The sequence below is a fragment of the Ammodytes marinus genome (genome assembly GCF_949987685.1).
Source record: "Ammodytes marinus genome assembly, chromosome: 13".
Lineage (NCBI taxonomy): Eukaryota > Metazoa > Chordata > Actinopteri > Uranoscopiformes > Ammodytidae > Ammodytes > Ammodytes marinus.
Genome location: NC_137217.1, coordinates 30,583,798 through 30,602,935, shown reverse-complemented (window position 1 = coordinate 30,602,935; position 19,138 = coordinate 30,583,798). Strand labels below are relative to the sequence as shown.

Sequence of the window (19,138 nt, the reverse complement as noted above, 5' to 3'; positions counted from 1 at the left end):
TCCTTTTTTTAACCCCCCTAAAAAAATAAAAATAAATACATTTTAAATAAAATCCCAAATATCCACAAACGTTTCCACATATAGTAAAGAAAGCAGCAGTATATAAATACCTGTGGTCCATAGAGTAGGCTGTGTTGTCGGGCAGCGGTTGTGAGGGTGAGATGTGTGCGTAGGTCCGGTCAGGTTTGGGTGTGGGGGCGGCCGTGGGAGAGGCATGGTGCAGGGGGGACACGGGGGTGCTACAGGGGGGGGTCACTGGGCTGGAGGGCTTCATACCTGCAGGCTGCTGCTTCTGCTCATAGGCACTGTGGTGATAACACAAGAGATACAAGGGTTAGTGTTTGGGGTTTGATTCATATATATATTTTTTTAAGATTATTTAGAAGCTTTATTAGATAGTACAGAGTTGAAATGGGGAGACAGAGAGAGATGGGGGACCTTTACTGCAGGTCATCCCCTCTCTCTCTCTCTCTCTCTCTTTCTCTCTCTCTGTCTCCCCATTTCAACTCTGTACTATCCAATAAAGCTTGAAAATGCCAAAAAAAGTGTGTGTGTGTGTGTGTGTGTGTGTGTGTGTGTGTGTGTGTGTGTGTGTGTGTGTGTGTGTGTGTGTGTGTGTGACTGTGCCCTACCTGACGTTGTAGGGGCACTTCTCTCCATACTGGAGCTTGAAGGGCCGTTCCTGGGAACAGTGAGAGCCGAGCTCTGAACACGGGCTGTGCAGCTCACGCTTGATCTTTAGCTGCAGTCCGTGGAACGCCACTAGATAGAGGGATGGAGAGAGGGATGGAGGGAGAGAGGGAGGGAGGGAAGAAGAGAGAGATTATTTATTTACATACTTTTAGTTTTACAATTCAAGTGCTAATGCATTTAAATCCCAATATTTTTTTAAAATTGTTTAACCAAGAGAGAGAGAGAGAGAGAGAGAGAGAGAGAGAGAGAGAGAGAGAGAGAGAGAGAGAGAGAGAGAAGGAGATAAATAGAGAGAGAGGGAGGGAGAGAGAGAGAGAGATGGAGAGAAAGTGAGAGATAGAGAGGGGGGAGAGAGATAGAGAGAGATAGAGAGAGGGGAGAGAGACAGCGAGAGAGGGAGAGAGAGAGAGAGGGATGGAGAGGGAGAGAGAAAGAGAAAAACTAATTTAGATGCTGAATGACAATGAACCACTTCTCTGTCAAAGAGCAACCTTTGAGGTATCAAATAATACAGGTTTTGAGAGCAGGTGCAAATTAGCTTTTTTATTATAAAAATGTACTTTTCTGTTAGGTAGCCTAGATTTAAAGAAGCACATTATTTTTTAAATGGAAAATAATCGCCTTGAAATAGCACTTACACTGTCACTTAACTAAATGTACAACAGCAAGTATTTTTATTTGAAGTTTTTTAGAATAAGCTGCTGTTTATCACACATTGAGCCACCAAATGCAAATTAAAAAAACATTATCTAAAACAGGGGTGTCAAACTCATTTTGGTTCGAGGGCCACATACAGCCTCTCTGATCTCAAGTGGGCCGGACCAGTACAATAATGGCAAAATAACGTACATCAACTCCAAATCTCTAGCTTTGTTTTTCAGTAATATGCTTTATCACTCAGTCTACATTTGTAACCTACATTATCACGGATCACAAGGGATCTCTGTACCCCCCAGGAAATGTCTTAGTAAAGGTTGCTGCTGGCCATGGGAATAGGAGGTGCGGCGCGCAGCGCCGCAGCAAAAATTTGGGGGGTATTTTGCTCAAAGATGCCAATACGCACTAATGAAATAAACAACTGTTTATTTGAATACACAAATACAACAGGCACTGACGTTACAGTTGTCCAATTTTGTTTACTATATGTACAGGGACACATTTTGTGCAAACATGCAGACAGTACAAAATAAAATTTAATAAAAGTGCAACTTCTACTGTTTTGATTTATTTTTAAATACAGAGGTTATTGGTTGTTTTGGAATTCGTTTTTCCCAATTTAAAACATAAAAATAAAGCAGCATGGAAAATTAGGAAATAAATCTTGTAGGCCTACACTAGCATGCTCCTGCTCGTTTCGCACGTGCAGAGCCGCGGACACATCGCGCTTGCTAGTACATTAATTGTTCAGCACTAAAAATAAAAATTGTTTTATTTATTTTTTATTTTTTTGGTTTTTACTTTGCCATAAAGCACTGGAGGAAACATTAATAGCGGTGAAGCAAGATTGCCATTTACCATTTCCCACGTTGCTAAAATGTGCTTTTTTTTAATTTAGGCTGCCCCCTAGCGGCTGGAGTGAGCATTTTGGTTATTTCTTTAAAAATTCATATCTCCTCACAGGAATGGGCTAGAGACTTACTTTTTTTTTTGAAATGCTCATAAATGTGTGCTCTACAAATCGCGGGCCGGATTAAATCATCTCGCGGGCCGCATCCGGCCCGCGGGCCGTATGTTTGACACCACTGATCTAAAACAATACAACTAATACGTTTGAGTAATTCTGTTCTCTTCACTGCCTTTATGTGAACATGCTGGATACCATGACTGTCCATTATCCAATATAAAACAAATACAAAACCTGTCCAACCCTTCTTCTCTGCACTACAGTATGGACCACATGCAGCAAGAAAATAGACATGAAAAACAGCCATATTGCTTTACAGATACAGTAAGTAAGTAAGTAAGTAAGTAAGTAAGTAAGTAAGTAAGTAAGTAAGTAAGTAAAATGTACTTATATAGCGTTTTTCACAGACAGGGTCACAAAGTGCTTTATAATGTGCATAGAAAATAAAAGTAAAATACTTGTAAATACGTCTCTAAGAATAAAAAGAATTATAAAACACAACAGATAAACTGAGCGACATATAAAAGACAGACGTACCATTCAGTGCAACTTGTATGAATACGTCACCGTTGATTAAGACAATTCCTGACGGGTAATTTAGAGTTAAATAGACTATAGCATCCGTCCACTAAGAGAACAGGTCATCACTTACACTAAACAACTCACTTCAAATCTCATTTGTTCGGCCATTTTCCTGTCAGCGACTCCGTGAGTGAAATATGACAATCATAAAAAAACTGGGTGTGTGGCGATGCTCGTAAAAAATGTTCTATCTGCTTTCAGCTGGTTGTCAATACGTTCCAGACGACAACAACAATTCTCATTGATCTGAAGGGGTTGTGTGTGTGTGTGTGTGTGTGTGTGTGTGTGTGTGTGTGTGTGTGTGTGTGTGTGTGAGAGGCTGTTAAGTGCCCTGATCAGTCCTGATTAACATGCCATCATCTGGAGTCATGATCAACGCTAATCCAATCGGCCAAATCGCTTCTGACGAAAAAACTCAGTAAGTCAGAATGAAGACGGGCTCCGGTTGCCTCGGCCAAATCACCGTCTCACCGCAACTGCACACACACACACACACACACACACACACACACACACACGCACGCACGCACACACACACACACACACACACACACACACACACACACACGCACACACACACACACACACACACACACACACACACACCCACACACAAAGCAGCGGTGAGACAAAACTACACAGAGCAGACATGAGAGAAAGGGCCCGTAGTGGTTGATGGAGGGAGGATTTTCCACTACCATTTGAGAGAGAGAGATGGCTTTTTGAATGAGTTAAAAACAAAGCGAGCGGATATTATGAATGAAGAAAGGAAAGGATGCATCAACTACAAGTCCATCTAAAGGACAAACATTTAGACATTTAGAGGTGGAGTCTGTGATTCTGGACAACGCTTGTTGTCAAAATCCCGTTTGGTCAAAATCAGTGAATACATATTTACAGAGCCTAGGTTGTGTGTATTAACACAAGTATTTTTTTCAGCGCACACACAGTACAGGCAGGTAGCAGATCGTGAGGAGGTACTGACTGATTTTGAGAACAAATTAAAGCCTCCATCATCTCCAAGTCCGTCTTGAGTACAAACATTTAGATGGAATACTATATGTGGTTTGGGATTAATACAATTTAAATACAAACAAAGTCAAGACCCTCTCTACAAGCTCTACAAGCTCTACAAGCTCCACCAAGATGTTTTGGGGAGTTTTTCTCACGGGTGACTGACAGCTGCCGTGCAGGCTGGAGGTCGATGTGCCAACACCCCACGTGAGGCCCAGCCGAGCCCCATGGGGGACGGGGGCCACACACACACACACACACACACACACACACACACACACACAGACACACAGGAGGCCTGACCTTTCCGGGTCATCGATCGTGGGTCAAACAGACTCTTCCTGAGGGGAGACCTTTGGAGGACGCGGGCGATGACACCGCCTCGTTAAGGGCTCACGGAGGACACACAACAACACTTGTTTTGCCTTGTTCACATCACTATCGGTGTCCCTTTAATTACCTACTACAATGGAGGTACACTTATCTCTTTATGACAGCATTAAGGCAGAATTAAGACCTAGTTTTGGGTTATTCAATTAATGAAATGTATGAAATACTGTTATAACTACAATCTCCAAGTTAGCTATTAACAACAATTTGTGTCACCATAATTACTTACTTCAATGAATGTACATTTATCTTTTTATAGCGGCATTTACACTGAATTAACATGAGCTTTTTGGGTTATTCAATGTATGAAATGTAGGAAAAATGCTGTTCTTGAAAGGTGCACTGCGTAATTTCAAGGGATGGGGATTTGTTTACATTTCCAGAGCCTGCCGTTAGCTAACGAAAACATATTTTTACATCATGTAATTGTAAGTATTGAATAATTCTTTCATCATAAATCAAAACTAAATTATTTTGCGGCACCTAGAACCAAACGTAAGACTAGAATACTGTATGTTTCTAAACAAAACTGTAACTTAAAAGGTAGCTTTCTAACTTTAAACAGTGTTCCGGGGATTTAATTTTTTCGCGAAGAAAGTTTATTTATTCAGCTATGAGAATATACCTTATAAAATGGTTATTTATTTTATTATTATTATATTTTCACACAAAGTTACATAGTGCACCTTTATCTACAATATCCCACAATTGCTGTATGGCAGCTTCAACGAACATAAATGTATCTCTTTATCATAGCATTAACACTGAATTAACATACATTTTTTGGGGTTATCAACATACATATGAATTCTACGAGTAATGCTTTTCTTGACATTGCAATCTCGACATTAGCAATCAACAATATCTTGACGTGTATGGCAGCCCCGGGGCCTTAAATTGGAAATGGAAATGTCACAATAGATCCCGTCAGTGGGGTGCCAAGGTACACAAATCAATAGCAAGGGCATTTGACTCCGACTAAAAACAAGAGACTTCCTTTTTCTGAGCAGAATGTCATGCCCATCACGGCATGATTGCTCTCATTATCTACGTATTGATTAGCCCAGATGGTTATTTAAGAGTACACGCAGTTAGAACAATTACTAGGTCTATTTTAAATGCAAATCGTTGTGTTTTTTTTTCTCTCCCTATACGCCAATAACTTAAGTAGTGCCGCTGTTTTATTTGGTCTTTTGGCCGAACATATTCAATAGCAATCTTTGTTTCAAATTGAATAACAATGTGGTCCCATTTTTTTTCTATTATATACTTTATTGTAGGATCATATGTTAATCTGAGTAACTTTTTTTTTACATCAACAACATCCTACATATTTTTTTTTATGCAAAACAATTTAAATAAAAAGAAAAAAGAAAAAAACACAATTGGTCCCAATCCTCAGTATGTTTGGGCTCTCTCTCACACATGTAAGCCGATGATTTACTGTATATTTTACACGTCCTGTCACATTTCTGCCAATGCCTTTTCCACACATTATCAACAAAGAACGGTTTGGCCTCCGAAACGTAGCAGCGCATTCTCAGGTATAAAATGGTGTTGTTTTGGCAGAACCGGAGCCTACGGTTTGGCAGATATTTTTCTCCAGGCCATTCATAAAAAAAAAAAAAGGTCTTTTGGCAAACGGCGACAAAAACCTGCCATTTCCATTTTCACCTACTGTAGGTGCTCTGCTTCGCTGTTAAATGGTGGAGGCTGCGTTTGTGCCGGTAACGTGTGGCCCCATTTTACACCTCGACATCGACTCCCTTCGTTCCCTGCTAAGTTATGCTAATGGTAAGCATCTGTGTTGGAGTTTCAAGACAAAGAAAAAAAATTCCCCTCCTTCATTTTTCTCCTCCTCCTGCCTTGAGGACACTTTAGCTCGGAGGCAACACTAACATGCTGCTACGGAGCTGCAACTATGGAAGAGCGCTAAGTCGACATTGTTGGAAACTGCCATCACTTTGTCGAGAGGTGATACATCTTAGGCGTTGAAAATGTGAAATAATATATATATTTTTTTCTCATTCTAGCTTTCAATTGAGCAGAATAAAACACATAACATTAAGGAAATAATCATACTTTACTATTGTTGTTCATTTTAATTGAAGCAGACATTAAACTATGAGTTTAAAAATCAATTCACGTCATCAAAACAAGGGTAGCTAATGGGCTGTAGCATGTAGGACAATACTTGTTTTCACTATTTACAAGTTTAATACAGTTTTGAATAATTCAATGGGTTGAGTTTCCTAAAAAAAAATGCATCTGCAATTCTTTAAAGTCCTGACTCATTCTAGCTTTCAATTGAGTAGAATAAAACACATGATGAAATAAAGAAAGGAGAAGGACATCATATTATGAGTTAAAAAATCAATTCACGTCAACAACACAGGGGAAGCTATGGGGCTTAACATGTAGCACAATACTAGTCCTGTCAGAATTATTTCGACAAATGCCACGAGAATATAAAAACAGTTCCTCAGGGAGGTGTAACCAATGCTTTTGTCGGGAACCGTTTGTAACTGTATGACATGGATGCTACTCATACTCATGGCTGTGGTCCTTCCATTGGATTTGTCGACATTAAGGAGTCTATAGAACATTACCAGGCTCATCCTTAACATACTGATATTGACTTCCCTTACTATACGTTATGAACCGTCCAGAGCCCTTAGGTCGTCTGGGACAGGTCTACTTACAGTCCCTAGAGTTAGGACTAAACAAGGAGAAGCAGCTTTTAGTTTTTATGCACCAAATCTCTGGAACAAACTCCCAGAGAACTTGAGGTCTGCTGCAACTCTCAGCTCCTTTTAAATCAAGTCTGAAGACTTTTCTGTTTCCATTTTAACCTGTAATTTTTAAATGTTATTCATTCGCTTTTAAATGTTTTATTCATTCGCTTTTCTAAAGTGTATTGTGTATTTTAATCTTGCCCCTGTGAAGCACTTTGAATGGCCTTGTGTCTGAATTGTGCTATAGAAATAAACTTGCCTTGCCTTACTGCCTGTCCTCCTATCATATCTCAACTACAACTACAAACCCCTGTCCATATCTTTCTCCATATCCTTAACCCTCAATCTCTCCTCTCGATGGAGCTGTCACATTAGTGTTACACTAGTGTTAATTGGGGTTTGGTGTTATACGCCTTTCTGTAGCCACTGTAGCTCCCTGATTAGTTTAACTTACAATTGACTGAAATGTATAAAGCTGTTTTAAAATTACTATTGAACATACAGCCTACAACTCTTAATAATAATTTTAAAAAAAATTGGATTTGTGATGCTGTAAGTTAAGTTATGTTAAAGGCCTACTTCACCGGTTGGAATATGAAGGTGTATTGAACTCGGAGATCCTATTTAGTATAAATGTGCAAAAAAAAATTAAATCGGATCATCTTAGCCTGAGAAAAGGCAGAACGAGTGTTTTATGGTCTCACTGTCTAACCCTACAGTTTCCTTCTTGTGACATCACAGTAAGGGTTAGGATTAACAGGACAGCTGGGCCAAGGGAAGACTAAGGGAAGACTGAAGGAAGAAAAACCTCATTCATTATATTATAATAGTTATTTTATAATGATAGAACGCTGGTTCCATATGGGTGAAGTATTCCATTAAGTTAAGTAACTTTATTAGTCAATGGTTGGTTACATTGAAATGTGTCTTTTCGCATGCTGTACTGTACACTGGAACTACTATGGAACCCATAAGGGGAAAAACCTCATTCATGTATTATAATAGCGATTTTATAATGATAGTGGATGGGGCGACTGTGGCGACTGCGGCTCAGTTGGTAGAGAGGATCGGCTGATGATCAAAGGGTTGGAGGTTCGATCCCCGCCCTGCCACCTGTGTCATGGTTGTTGTGTCCTTGGGCAAGACACTTCACCCACCTTGCCTCGTGTGAATGTCGATAGTTAGCCTGCTATCGGTGTATGAATGTGTGTGTGAATGGTAACGTGGGAAAGGAAAACAGGTCTCCCTTGTAAAAGAGTATTCGGTCTCAATGGGATTTACCTGTATAAATAAAGGTTAAAAAAAAAAAAAAAAATAGAACGCCGGTTCCGTATGGTTGAAGTATTCCTTTAAAGTACTGCTATTGACTTCCCTTACTCCCTGTCCTTCTCTCTTCTCCTACAACTACAAACCCCTGTCCATATCTCTCTCTCCATCTCTTAAACCCTCCACCTCTCCGGCTCGGTGTAACCCATATGGGAGAGCGTGCCGGCTGGGATGCCCAACCACGGTGTGCCCCCCTCACCCCTCCCGCCATCTGTCAGTGGCTCTCCTCTGCAGTCTGCCCGGGCTTCTGCCAACAGGACCAATTCAGATGGTCAGCAGTCAGTCGTCTTCCCTGCCACCGCCGGCCACCCACCCGGGCACAACCCTCCAACTAACCGCTGAAGGACAAGGGGACAGTCTCCGTGACCTCTGCTAATTCTCCACTGTACACACCACACAGCCCCGGACAAAAGGGAGAATTGTTTGGTTTTACATCTATCTATCTATCTATCTATCTATCTATCTATCTATCTATCTATCTATCTATCTATCTATCTATCTATCTATCTATCTATTGTAGGACAGTCTCTGTGACCTCTGATTATTCTCCACTGTACACACCACACAGCCCCGGACAAAAGGGAGAATTGTTTGGTTTTACGTCTGTCTGTCTGTCTGTCTGTCTGTCTGTCTGTCTGTCTGTCTGTCTGTCTGTCTGTCTGTCTGTCTGTCTGTCTGTCTGTCTGTCTGTCCGTCCGTCCGTCCGTCCGTCCGTCCGTCCGTCCGTCCGTCCGTCCGTCCGTCCGTCTGTCTGTCTATCTATTTATCTATCTATCTATCTATCTATCTATCTATCGTGGGACAGTCTCCGTGACCTCTGCTGATTCTTCACTGTACACCACACACACATTACACACTACGCCTTGGATTTTTAGGCCAGGTTAATTCACCTGGAGGGATAAGAGTTTTTTAGTTTTTAGCGTGTTTTGAACAATGCAAAGGTAGTCAGAAAAATGGAAAGAATTTGGGGAAAAGGGAGAGTGGTTTGGATTGTAGGGTGAGCCCATTCACACCGAGGGATTTGCGGTTTTGGTTTACTGTTAAAGCATTTTTTGACCGGTGCAAAAGCAAGTCAGATAAATGGAAAGAATTTGGGGTTTGAAAATATTTCAAGGACAAAGGGGTAGAATGGTTTGGTTTACTTAACCTTAGTCATTATTCAGTCAGTGGGGCAGTAGGTGCATAAAATGGCTCGAAACTCAACAGCAATAGTTGCAAAATCGGGTAAGGCATTTGAAAAGATTGTTTTATGTTTGTTAAATGAAAGCAAGTCTTGTGTTTAAAATGATGACACTATTCTTGCCAGTCTGGGCTCCTGAAATCATAATCTTACTCACTCCTAAAACCTTACAATCTTCTGTATAACGAAGAGACTTCAAATGCAAAATATCACACGTGACCTTCTCTCTTTGCCCTATACCTAAGACTCCTCACTTCTCCATTCTGTCTATAACTTACCCTGTGTTCTAATCCCCATACTTCCCTACTATTTTAGTATGCCAGAAAAAAGATTCAGGATGTCCCAATACATGCACATCAATTTGTAGTATGCTGAAAATACATAAATGCCCCACTAACTCCAATAGCATTTTGGAGTGCATTCGTCTTTATTCTTGACATTTCTCAACATAATGAAAAAATATTTTTTTTCTCGTTTGTGGCCCTAAAACTCTCCTGTACTTTAGTATGTAGTGTGGTAAAAAGAAAAAGTATGTGATTTGGAACGCAGGGCTAGTTTCCAGGTTAAAGGGCATATTGAGGACGTTGGGGGAAGACTTGCCTTGGGTATTTTTTCTCACAGTTCGGCGGGTGGTTTCTGGCTCGGACGTGAAAAGACATGTGCTCTCTCTGTGTCCCGCTGAGCTCAACTCACTCCTGTTCTGTTCCACACCTTGGCATCACTTCCTCTCCGAGACCAATCGTGCCAATTCAGACACCAACCCTGCGTTCCGAATCGCATACTCTTTCTTTTTTCTATTCTACATACTACATCCGACGATAAAAGTAATCTAGGTTGCGTTCCGAATCGCATACTCTTTCTTTTTTCTATTCTACATACTACATCCGAAGATAAAAGTAATCTAGTTTAGGATGCAGTAGGCATACTATTGGGACATACTTTTACTCTCTTATTTCATCATAACATTGCGCCTTGATCTTGCCTCTTGCTTTTATATCCGGCGCATCCCTGTTTGTTTTCATACGGAGGCTTCGTCGATGTGAAGTCACTTCACGTGCGCACCGGATTGTGGGTCAGAATCACCCAAATAGGATGCAGTTTTCAACACTAACAATCTTGGCCGGATGAAGTAGGACATCCGGGTACTTCTAACCATCCTAAATCTGGCCACAAGAATCGGGACAGCCTAAATCTTTTCTCCACCATACTATATAGTAGAAAGTATGCGATTCGGAACGCAGGGAAAGTCACCGTTAGCTACCAACATCACACAAACAGGTGAAGAACCGGTAACTTTTCGATTAGATTTTACCACTCTGACCGTACTGATATTGCAACATTTCTGCCCTCTCTTCAATTGTTAATGGGTATTCTTTTTTGTAAATTTCTAAATTCTGTTGTATCGTTATACTGTATACTTAACAGCATTTTTCATATATTTTTTACTGTTCCTTCAGTTTTTTTTTAATTCTTATAAACAATAGGTTAAGTGAGTGTTGTACTTTGAGAGCAAAGGGTTAACCGAAGCCAAATTCCTTGTTTGTTAATGCAAATCTGGCCAATAAAGCTGATTCTGATTCTGATTTTTTTTAAAGGGGCACTGTGTAACATTTTAAGTAATGTATTAGCTAAAATCAATATCCTCATTCATAAATATGTCCTCATTGGTGTAAAATCACCTCTGCCAATAATCTGAATTATCCTCCTGAGCGGAGAATTACAAATATTAATATTACATTTTGTACATTGAGCAGGTAAGTCTTATGGAGGCATCCATGTTTTTGGAATGTCATCAGGTGCATTGTCTAAAATGTAGAATTGTTCTTGTCCTTGAAGGCCACTGTAGTTCTGTTATTATTCTAAAGGGTTGGGGTTACCCAGGGAGCATTGCATTCTAGAACTTTCTTGATGATGTCATATTACACACTGCCCCTTTAAAGAACACTCTAGGAGAATATTCTTGGAAAGCAGGGAAGTAAAATCATGCTTTACAACCCTCGCTGAAGATTGGGGGAGTGTACCAGAAGGCCAACAAGCTTTTAGTGGAACAGGTTAAATGTAGTTTTGTAATGTACTAATATTACACTGCCTGATTTAGAACATCTTACCCCACAAAAAGCACTTTTAGGTGAGGTCATGTAGGTGCATTTTTTAAAAATAAAGATTTTTAAAAATAAAATATCAAAATATCACTTCAACCCACTAAAAAGAAAAATCTGCCACAATATTATGATGTTTATGTAAATACATCACAGTGCAATAACATCTCAGTGGTGGTGCGAGCAACAGAGACATATATAGAGACAGAGAGAGAGAGAGAGGGAGAGAGAGAGATAGAGAGAGAGAGAGAGAGAGACGGACAGACAGAGGGAGAGAGAGAGAGAGGGAGAGAGAGAGAGAGAGGGAGAGAGACAGAGTGAGAGAGAGAGAGAGAGAGAGAGAGAGAGAGAGAGGGAGAGAGAGACAGACAGACAGAGGGAGAGAGAGAGAGAGAGGGAGGGGGAGAGAGAGAGACACACACACACACAGATCCCCCCCTGCCCCGTGCACCCGCTGCAGACTGCTCTCTCCAGAGAGCACTTGTGCGAGCAAAGGTGAGGGTACTGAGAAACATGGAAAACACACACACACACGCACATGTTAACACACACAAACACACACACACACACACACACACACACACACACACACACGCACATGTTAACACACACAAACACACACACACACACACACACACACACACACACACACACACACGCACATGTTAACACACACAAACACATGCACACACACGCAAACACGCAGACACTTGAGACGAGTAAAAAACAAACAAAAAAAACACCACAGATGTTGACACACACCCAAACATGGGCACTTACACACACACACACACACACACACACACACACACACAGTGAAAAAAAGAGCGTTGCCGCGGTTTCTTACTCACAGTTTTCAGTCTGGAAGTCTGGAACGAACTGCTCGTCATTGTCGGGAACTTGAGCTGAAGACACAAGCAGAGAAAGAGGAAGAGAATGATTGTTTGTGATGTTGATGGACAACACAGCATTGATCCTGGCTCTCTCTCTCTCTCTCTCTCTCTCTCTCTCTCTCTCTCTCTCTCTCTCTCTCTCTCTTACAGCACAATACCCTCCCTTGGCAAACAGCCTCCTGGGATATTAGCTTAAACTATCCCAGCACTGTTTTCCCTTCCGCTGTCCGTTAAAGAACAACAGCTGAGAGAAAAATATATGGTATTTTAAAAATGCTACATATTGGTTAATTATAATACCGATTAGAAAAAATTCACTTTTTTGAAGGAAAGTACATTGTATGCAAATTATATTTAAAAAACTATAAGCAATTACTGCACACAACTTGATAAGCAATGCATTCTGTATATTTCAGTCATGAGGCTGTGATCAATTTGAAGACCTATCAGTTAAAGAACAACAGATGAGAGAAAATATGTTTTATAGGGAAATCGGGCAGCGCACGTTTTTTATTCACCCCCATTAAATGTACTATTATGTTTTATATACAGCTCCGGAAAAAAATTAAGAGACCAGTCTGGATTGTTCTTAAATCTTCATCTCTACATAACTTATTGAAAATGCTCTTAATGACAAAAAAATGTATTGTGAATTTGGTAGAAATGTTGTCAGTAGTTTATATTATACACCCACAATGTTCATTCTACTCAAACATATGCCTATAAATAGTAAAACGAGAGACACTGAACATTTGGAGTGGTCTCTTAATTTTTTTCCAGAGCTGTATTATGCTTTAACAGCCTAAGGGTCATGGCAAATTTCATATTATCGAGTAATTTTTTTGTAATGTTTTAAACCTGTGAAAAAACAAGCAGTTTAGATTAGAAGTCAAGTGGAATTCTACTGGACGACACAATCCCTCTGTCTCGTCCGAAAAGATAAAAATAGAACACAATTAAATCCTAGCGCCATTTGTCTTATAATCTCGTGCCACGGTCGTCTCCCCTTGTTGTGTTTAAGAAATCTAATACGACTCTTAAAAACATTATTTTATCCAAAAAGAAGTTGAAAAAAAAACTGGTTAAGGTTTATCGGATTTAGATTTTTATCACTTATAAATAATATAGTTTTAATCGCTTTAATAAAATCACACTTATCGGGAGACCAATTGAGGGGTGGCCCTCATTTGCAATGGCGTCGAGTATATATGGATATATGGATTGTATAAATATAAAAAAAATATATATATAAAAAATTATTATAAAGTTATTGAGCTGTGGAAAAGGGGTTGGATCAAATAAGTTTATACTTCTTCCTACTCCTTTTCAGGCATATCAATTCAATATGTTATTTGTTTATTTTTATTTTTTTTTATTTGTGAAATCATTTGAACATATTTTTTTATTGTATTTTCATGCTTTTAATTTTTCTTTTTTTGATATGTCTGAAATAAAATTGAATCAAATCAATCAAAAAAAAAAAACACTCCTATGTCTTCTTAGAAAGAAAAAATATTGCTTGCGACAACAAAGGAAACTCGAATGAAAATGACAGCTCTCACCAAATTCAAAGTCCAAAATAACCTTGACATTTTTTAAACGCTATAATTCCCATGATTTAGTAAATACGTTATACACTGAATCATGTCTTTTAACACCCCAGCCTCTGTGGGAGATAATCCCTGCGTTCCAATCCCCATACTTCCCTACTATTAAGTATGCCAGAAAAACATTTAGGATGTCCGTCAATTGTAGTATGCTGAAAATACATAAAAAGCCCCACTTACTCCAATAGCATTTTGGAGTATTCCTCTTTATTCTAGACATTTCTTGACATAATGAAAAAAAAATCTTCCTTATCTGATTTTTTTCTCTCTCCTGTGGCCCTAAAACTCTCCTGTACTTTAGTATGTAGTGTAGTAAAAAGAAAACGTATGTGATTGATTTGGAACGCAGGGGGATATTTCAGCCTTTAAATGACCGGTCTAAACCCCCTTTAATTCCACTTCCTAAGGTCGCGTTCTCTCATTGACTGCCACACACACGCGGCTCTCGGCTCTTTTGCCATGCAGCCAACACTCCCATCGTTAACGCTATCTAATTGGCTTCTTCCCCACTGTTGAATCCAACCTGTACCTACCGAGTTAGTTAGGTCTGTTCCAAATATTCCTACGCTTCAACTGTGCCACAAACGCCCCGCCAACCCCCAAACCCCCAAACCCCTTAACGCACTCTAGACTAATGCTAAAATAATGAAGCATGCTCTGTTATACCCGCTTCAATTAAAGGCATGTGCATATTTATATCACACATATTTACACTGGGTGACAGTTCTCGACGGCCCTCAAGTTGGAAATCTCTCTCTGGTGGCGAGGCAAAAAAAAAAAAAATTATTTATAAAAATGTCATTATTAGCACGTCTATAAATACACATTCTCATTATCACACGAGCGGTAACATGTCTCGACACGTTTTCAAAAAAATATATATATATCTTGAGAAATCCCATTGTTGTCGCTCTTGATAAGATAAGGGATAGGGTTTTTTAATGTATTTATTAATTAATTTATTTGTTTGTTTGTGATCGTGCCAGAGGTGTGAATTGGAGTAGAGTAAACAATCAACGAGTATAAGAGGAGAGATATCGCTCCGTATTTTTTCCAACAATGTCAAGCGGGCAAAGAGAGCAGCAAAACGAGATGTTGAGAAAATGAGTTCACGCTGCAGTTAAAGCCATCAACACTCTATTGTACGCGGCTCTATGAAATACAATTTGAATTTTAGATTTTACCGTCCCTAGAATTACACATTACTACTTTGCTGTATTACTGAAAAGGCCCTGGCAACCCCAAATTCACTAAACCCTTGTAACTATGTTATTTGGAGGGGTAAACTGAATGCTATGTATATGAAAGGAGTTAGGAAAATCTTGTCAACCCCCCGCAAAAATACATGTCATGCCAGTTGGTCGACTGTTTGAAAATTGCTGATTGGAATGTTGCATTAGATCCTATTTCCACATGTCTCACGATTTGGGACAGTGACATGGAAAATTTGAACGATTAATCAACTGAAGAAAACTAGTATGCAGTGAAGTCCTCAAGTGATAAATAGTACTCAGACATTTGACTATAATACTACTTTATCCCACTTGTTATCGTCAGTCCTAAAAACTGCATGACTGAAAAACATACTGTATATATAAATATATAAAAAGTAGAGCTCAGAAAAAGCTTGTATCTCGTGATTACAACACAAAAAACGCTGAAACGTCATGGCATCTAACTCGAACGGGACAAAGAGATGAGAGAGAGGAGAGAGAGGGGGAAAAATGGTAAGAAATAATCCAAAACGAATGCACTAGTGTGAAAAGAAATAAGGGAAAATAACCACAAAACGAAAAGCACTGGTGTTTTTTGTTTCAGTATCCAAGAAGGAAGTATAGGCCACAGTATACAGGATGAGTGAGTCACCGCAGCACTCGGTATGTGAATGGGCACAGCTGATCTCTCATACTAACTCCTGGGGTGAACCGAACTGCAGGCCTGGAAAGATGCCGCCATTCAGGAAAAAAAAAATTATAGAAAAGGGCAGATCAATTATGACATCGCCTGTCCTTGTCTTGTTCAAAAATGTTTTCTTGTTATTTTTGTGTCTTGTTTTTGACTATGTTTAACTTAAAATTGCTTGTTTGTATTTTTAATGCGTAATGCACACACAATCCTTCGTGATTTTTCTCTACTTATGACATCTATTGCAGCATGTCCGTCCTGGGAGAGGGATCCCTTACTCTGTCGACTCTCCCTGAGATTTCTTCAATTTTTTATTCCCCGGTAAAGGGTTTTTACTGGGAGTTTTTTCTCAGCCGAGCTAAGGGTGTAAGGGCAGGGTGTCATATTGTATCATATTGTATCATATTGTATGAAATGTAAAGCCCACTGAGACAAATGTGTTTGTGATTTTGGGCTATACAAATAAAACTGATTTGATTTGATTTGATTTGATTTGCTTCAGTTGGCACTCCCAGTTTTGTTGAATAGGTGACTGTACACTGACAATGAAGGCTATCTTAACTTATCTCATCTTATCTTATCGGGTAAATGAAATTGCAGTGAGGGTGAAAAAGGGAGAAGTTGTAGAGGCTTTAAACTTGAGGCCTTAGTAGGTGAGACTATTGTAGAGCGTCAACTAAGCTCTATTTGGTTGACTTACTTAAGAATCTTGTTAGATTAGTATTAACCTTTGGGTGTGTGCTTTTTCTGTGTGGTTGCGTTTTAAACAAATGTAACAATTTGCCTGGGGGACGATTTAACACGACAATTTACGCTCTCCGCACCCACAAAACTTTGCATAAACAAAATCTAAAGTAAAAATCTCAATAGAGTGACACTCATACTACATACTATCCGGGCAAAAGAAAAGTACTTGAAGACTACTAGAGTGTAGATAATGTGCAGAGGTGTTCCGTGTGTGTAAAACATACTGTACGCCTGTCAAACTATAACGGTCCCCTCTCTCTCTCTCTCTCTCTCTCTATCAACCACTTTTGGTCTTTTTTTTCAGATTTCAGGCGGATATTCACTCTGTCTCCCGTATAATTCCTTTTCCTCTTGTTCCAATTACCTGAAGTAATAAATCTTAAGAGGAACGGGGTGGAGGGGGGGAGGTATATTCCTTTTCATCTTAATGGACAGGAAGCCATTCATTTAAACACAATACAATCCTGAGAGAGAGAGAGAGAGAGAGAGAGAGAGAGAGAGAGAGAGAGTGCACATCACATTGATCCATCCCACAGACAGGCATAACTAGTAATCCTTTAACGGTGATAATACCTCTTACTGTCTCTTTTTCCCACTGAAATATTAAAATGGTGTCCTGTGCTTTTTTTTTTTTTTTTTTTTTTACACGCCCCGCGGTGCGCTCTCTCTCTCTCTCTCTCCGCCCGCGACCACCTCGTAATTTAACAGCTGTTAAAAGCAGCCGGCTCCACTATTTATTATAATATTCTAATATCTACTTCTAAAGCCATACTTTTTCATTTTTTTAACAAGATTTGAATTGCACTGAGAGCATTTTCAAAAATGTGTTAAAGAATAGATGGGGTTCGCCTATGAATGATTGAGAGACTTATACACCTGTGTGAGCTCAAATTTTTTCCCCGGACGCTTTTCATAGGCGATTCTTATTTTAACACACACACACACACACAAAAGATTTAAGGTGATTCGATTATAGTGTGCACTTGATAGTGTTCTACTTTATAACAAGAATTATGGCCTTAGATCCTTGACACTGGTGTGTTGAAATAAGATATGTTTAGGGGCCAGGTTGGGCATTTGACTGATACAGAAAAATTGAACATTTTAAAGTAACAAATTATAATAGATTATTTTACACAAATTAAACAGCATAACATTTTTAAAAGGTGAATTTTTTGAGCCTTTTTATAGTAGATCTTGATCTGTTCTCCTTAATGCCTAATTATGTAGGTTTTAATTAAAGCACTAAAAATATCCCAAACCGGTAATGTGTACTCCTTGAAACCGATTTATCCAAACCATTACATTTTCACTTGAACTTAAAACACTTATTTGAATATATGAAGTCAAACTTTAACATTTAAAAATAAAGTATTTGTTTTAACACTGTGTATGTACAGAGCAATGCGTTGTAGTGTAGGGACAATGCAGTGAGCTGTTGCTATTGTTACAAATTGTCTAAGAAAATTGTATTTTTACACCACCGCTTTTGTCCAAAAATACTGGTAATTTGTTTCACTTTTCAGATTTATATAAATACAGAAACTAGTCTTAACTCACATGTTCTAAGCAGGTATGTCCCTTCACACGGTACAAGCTCTCACTCTGTCTGAATATCTGGTTTCACACTGCCAAAGTTCAATTTAAAACTACTTTTTATAACCCTAAACATGTCCTATACTTTTCAGTTTCAACACACTAAAATACCCAACTCTACACTCTATACTGAGATACAACATTTTCAAATCACATGCAGTACGTCAAAGCAAGTCTCAACTTCTTAGGTCAGATTACAAATACAATAGAGAGGCTAAGGAACTAACAGGAACATGCACAAACACATAAAAAAACAAGTTTATGTCAAGGAATTATGAGCAATATTCACCACTGACCAAAACTTCGGTGCTGCAGACACGCCGGAAAGAGGACACTCGCGCTTAAATCCTGAAGCATCACGTGTGAGACAGTCTTGCCATCAGAGAATAAAAAAAAAATTAAATAAAAAGTAAATAAACGGATAACTATTTAAAAAATATAACTAGTGTGTCCGCTTTTAAGAGATTCTGGTGTTTAGAAAGTCTTTGGGCGATTTAAAAAAAAAAAAAAAATCATAGATCCATTCTCTCTCTTTTTTTTTTTTTTTTTTGGCCGCCAATAAAAAAAATTAAATTGAAGAGGACAAGGTTGTGATGGTTTACAGCTGGAGAAGATAGTGAGGTGTGCTGAGAGGGAGCAGAGATGGAGAGAGAGAGAGAGAGAGAGAGGAGGGATAGAGAGAGAGAGAGAGAGACAGAGTGAGTAAGTGAAGGAGGGATAGAGAGAGAGAGAGAGACAGAGTGAGTA

The 19,138-nt window shown here is 39.2% G+C and overlaps 1 protein-coding gene across 4 annotated transcripts in view; it reads right to left on the bottom strand.

The window, feature by feature from the left end:
- etv1 (ETS variant transcription factor 1) overlaps positions 1-19,138 on the bottom strand; it is a gene marked incomplete at both ends in the record, with an annotated part of 40,198 nt that overhangs the window by 18,104 nt on the left and 2,956 nt on the right. Inside the window, 4 exons of one of the 4 annotated variants that reach the window (XM_080040126.1) lie at positions 111-305; positions 633-762; positions 12,495-12,548; positions 18,688-18,748. In XM_080040126.1, the coding sequence (XP_079896252.1) occupies positions 111-305; positions 633-762; positions 12,495-12,548; positions 18,688-18,748 (440 nt within the window). Of the gene's footprint in view, positions 1-110; positions 306-632; positions 763-12,494; positions 12,549-18,687; positions 18,749-19,138 lie in introns of those variants that run through there. The other 3 variants (XM_080040125.1, XM_080040128.1, XM_080040127.1) reach the window with 3 other exon arrangements.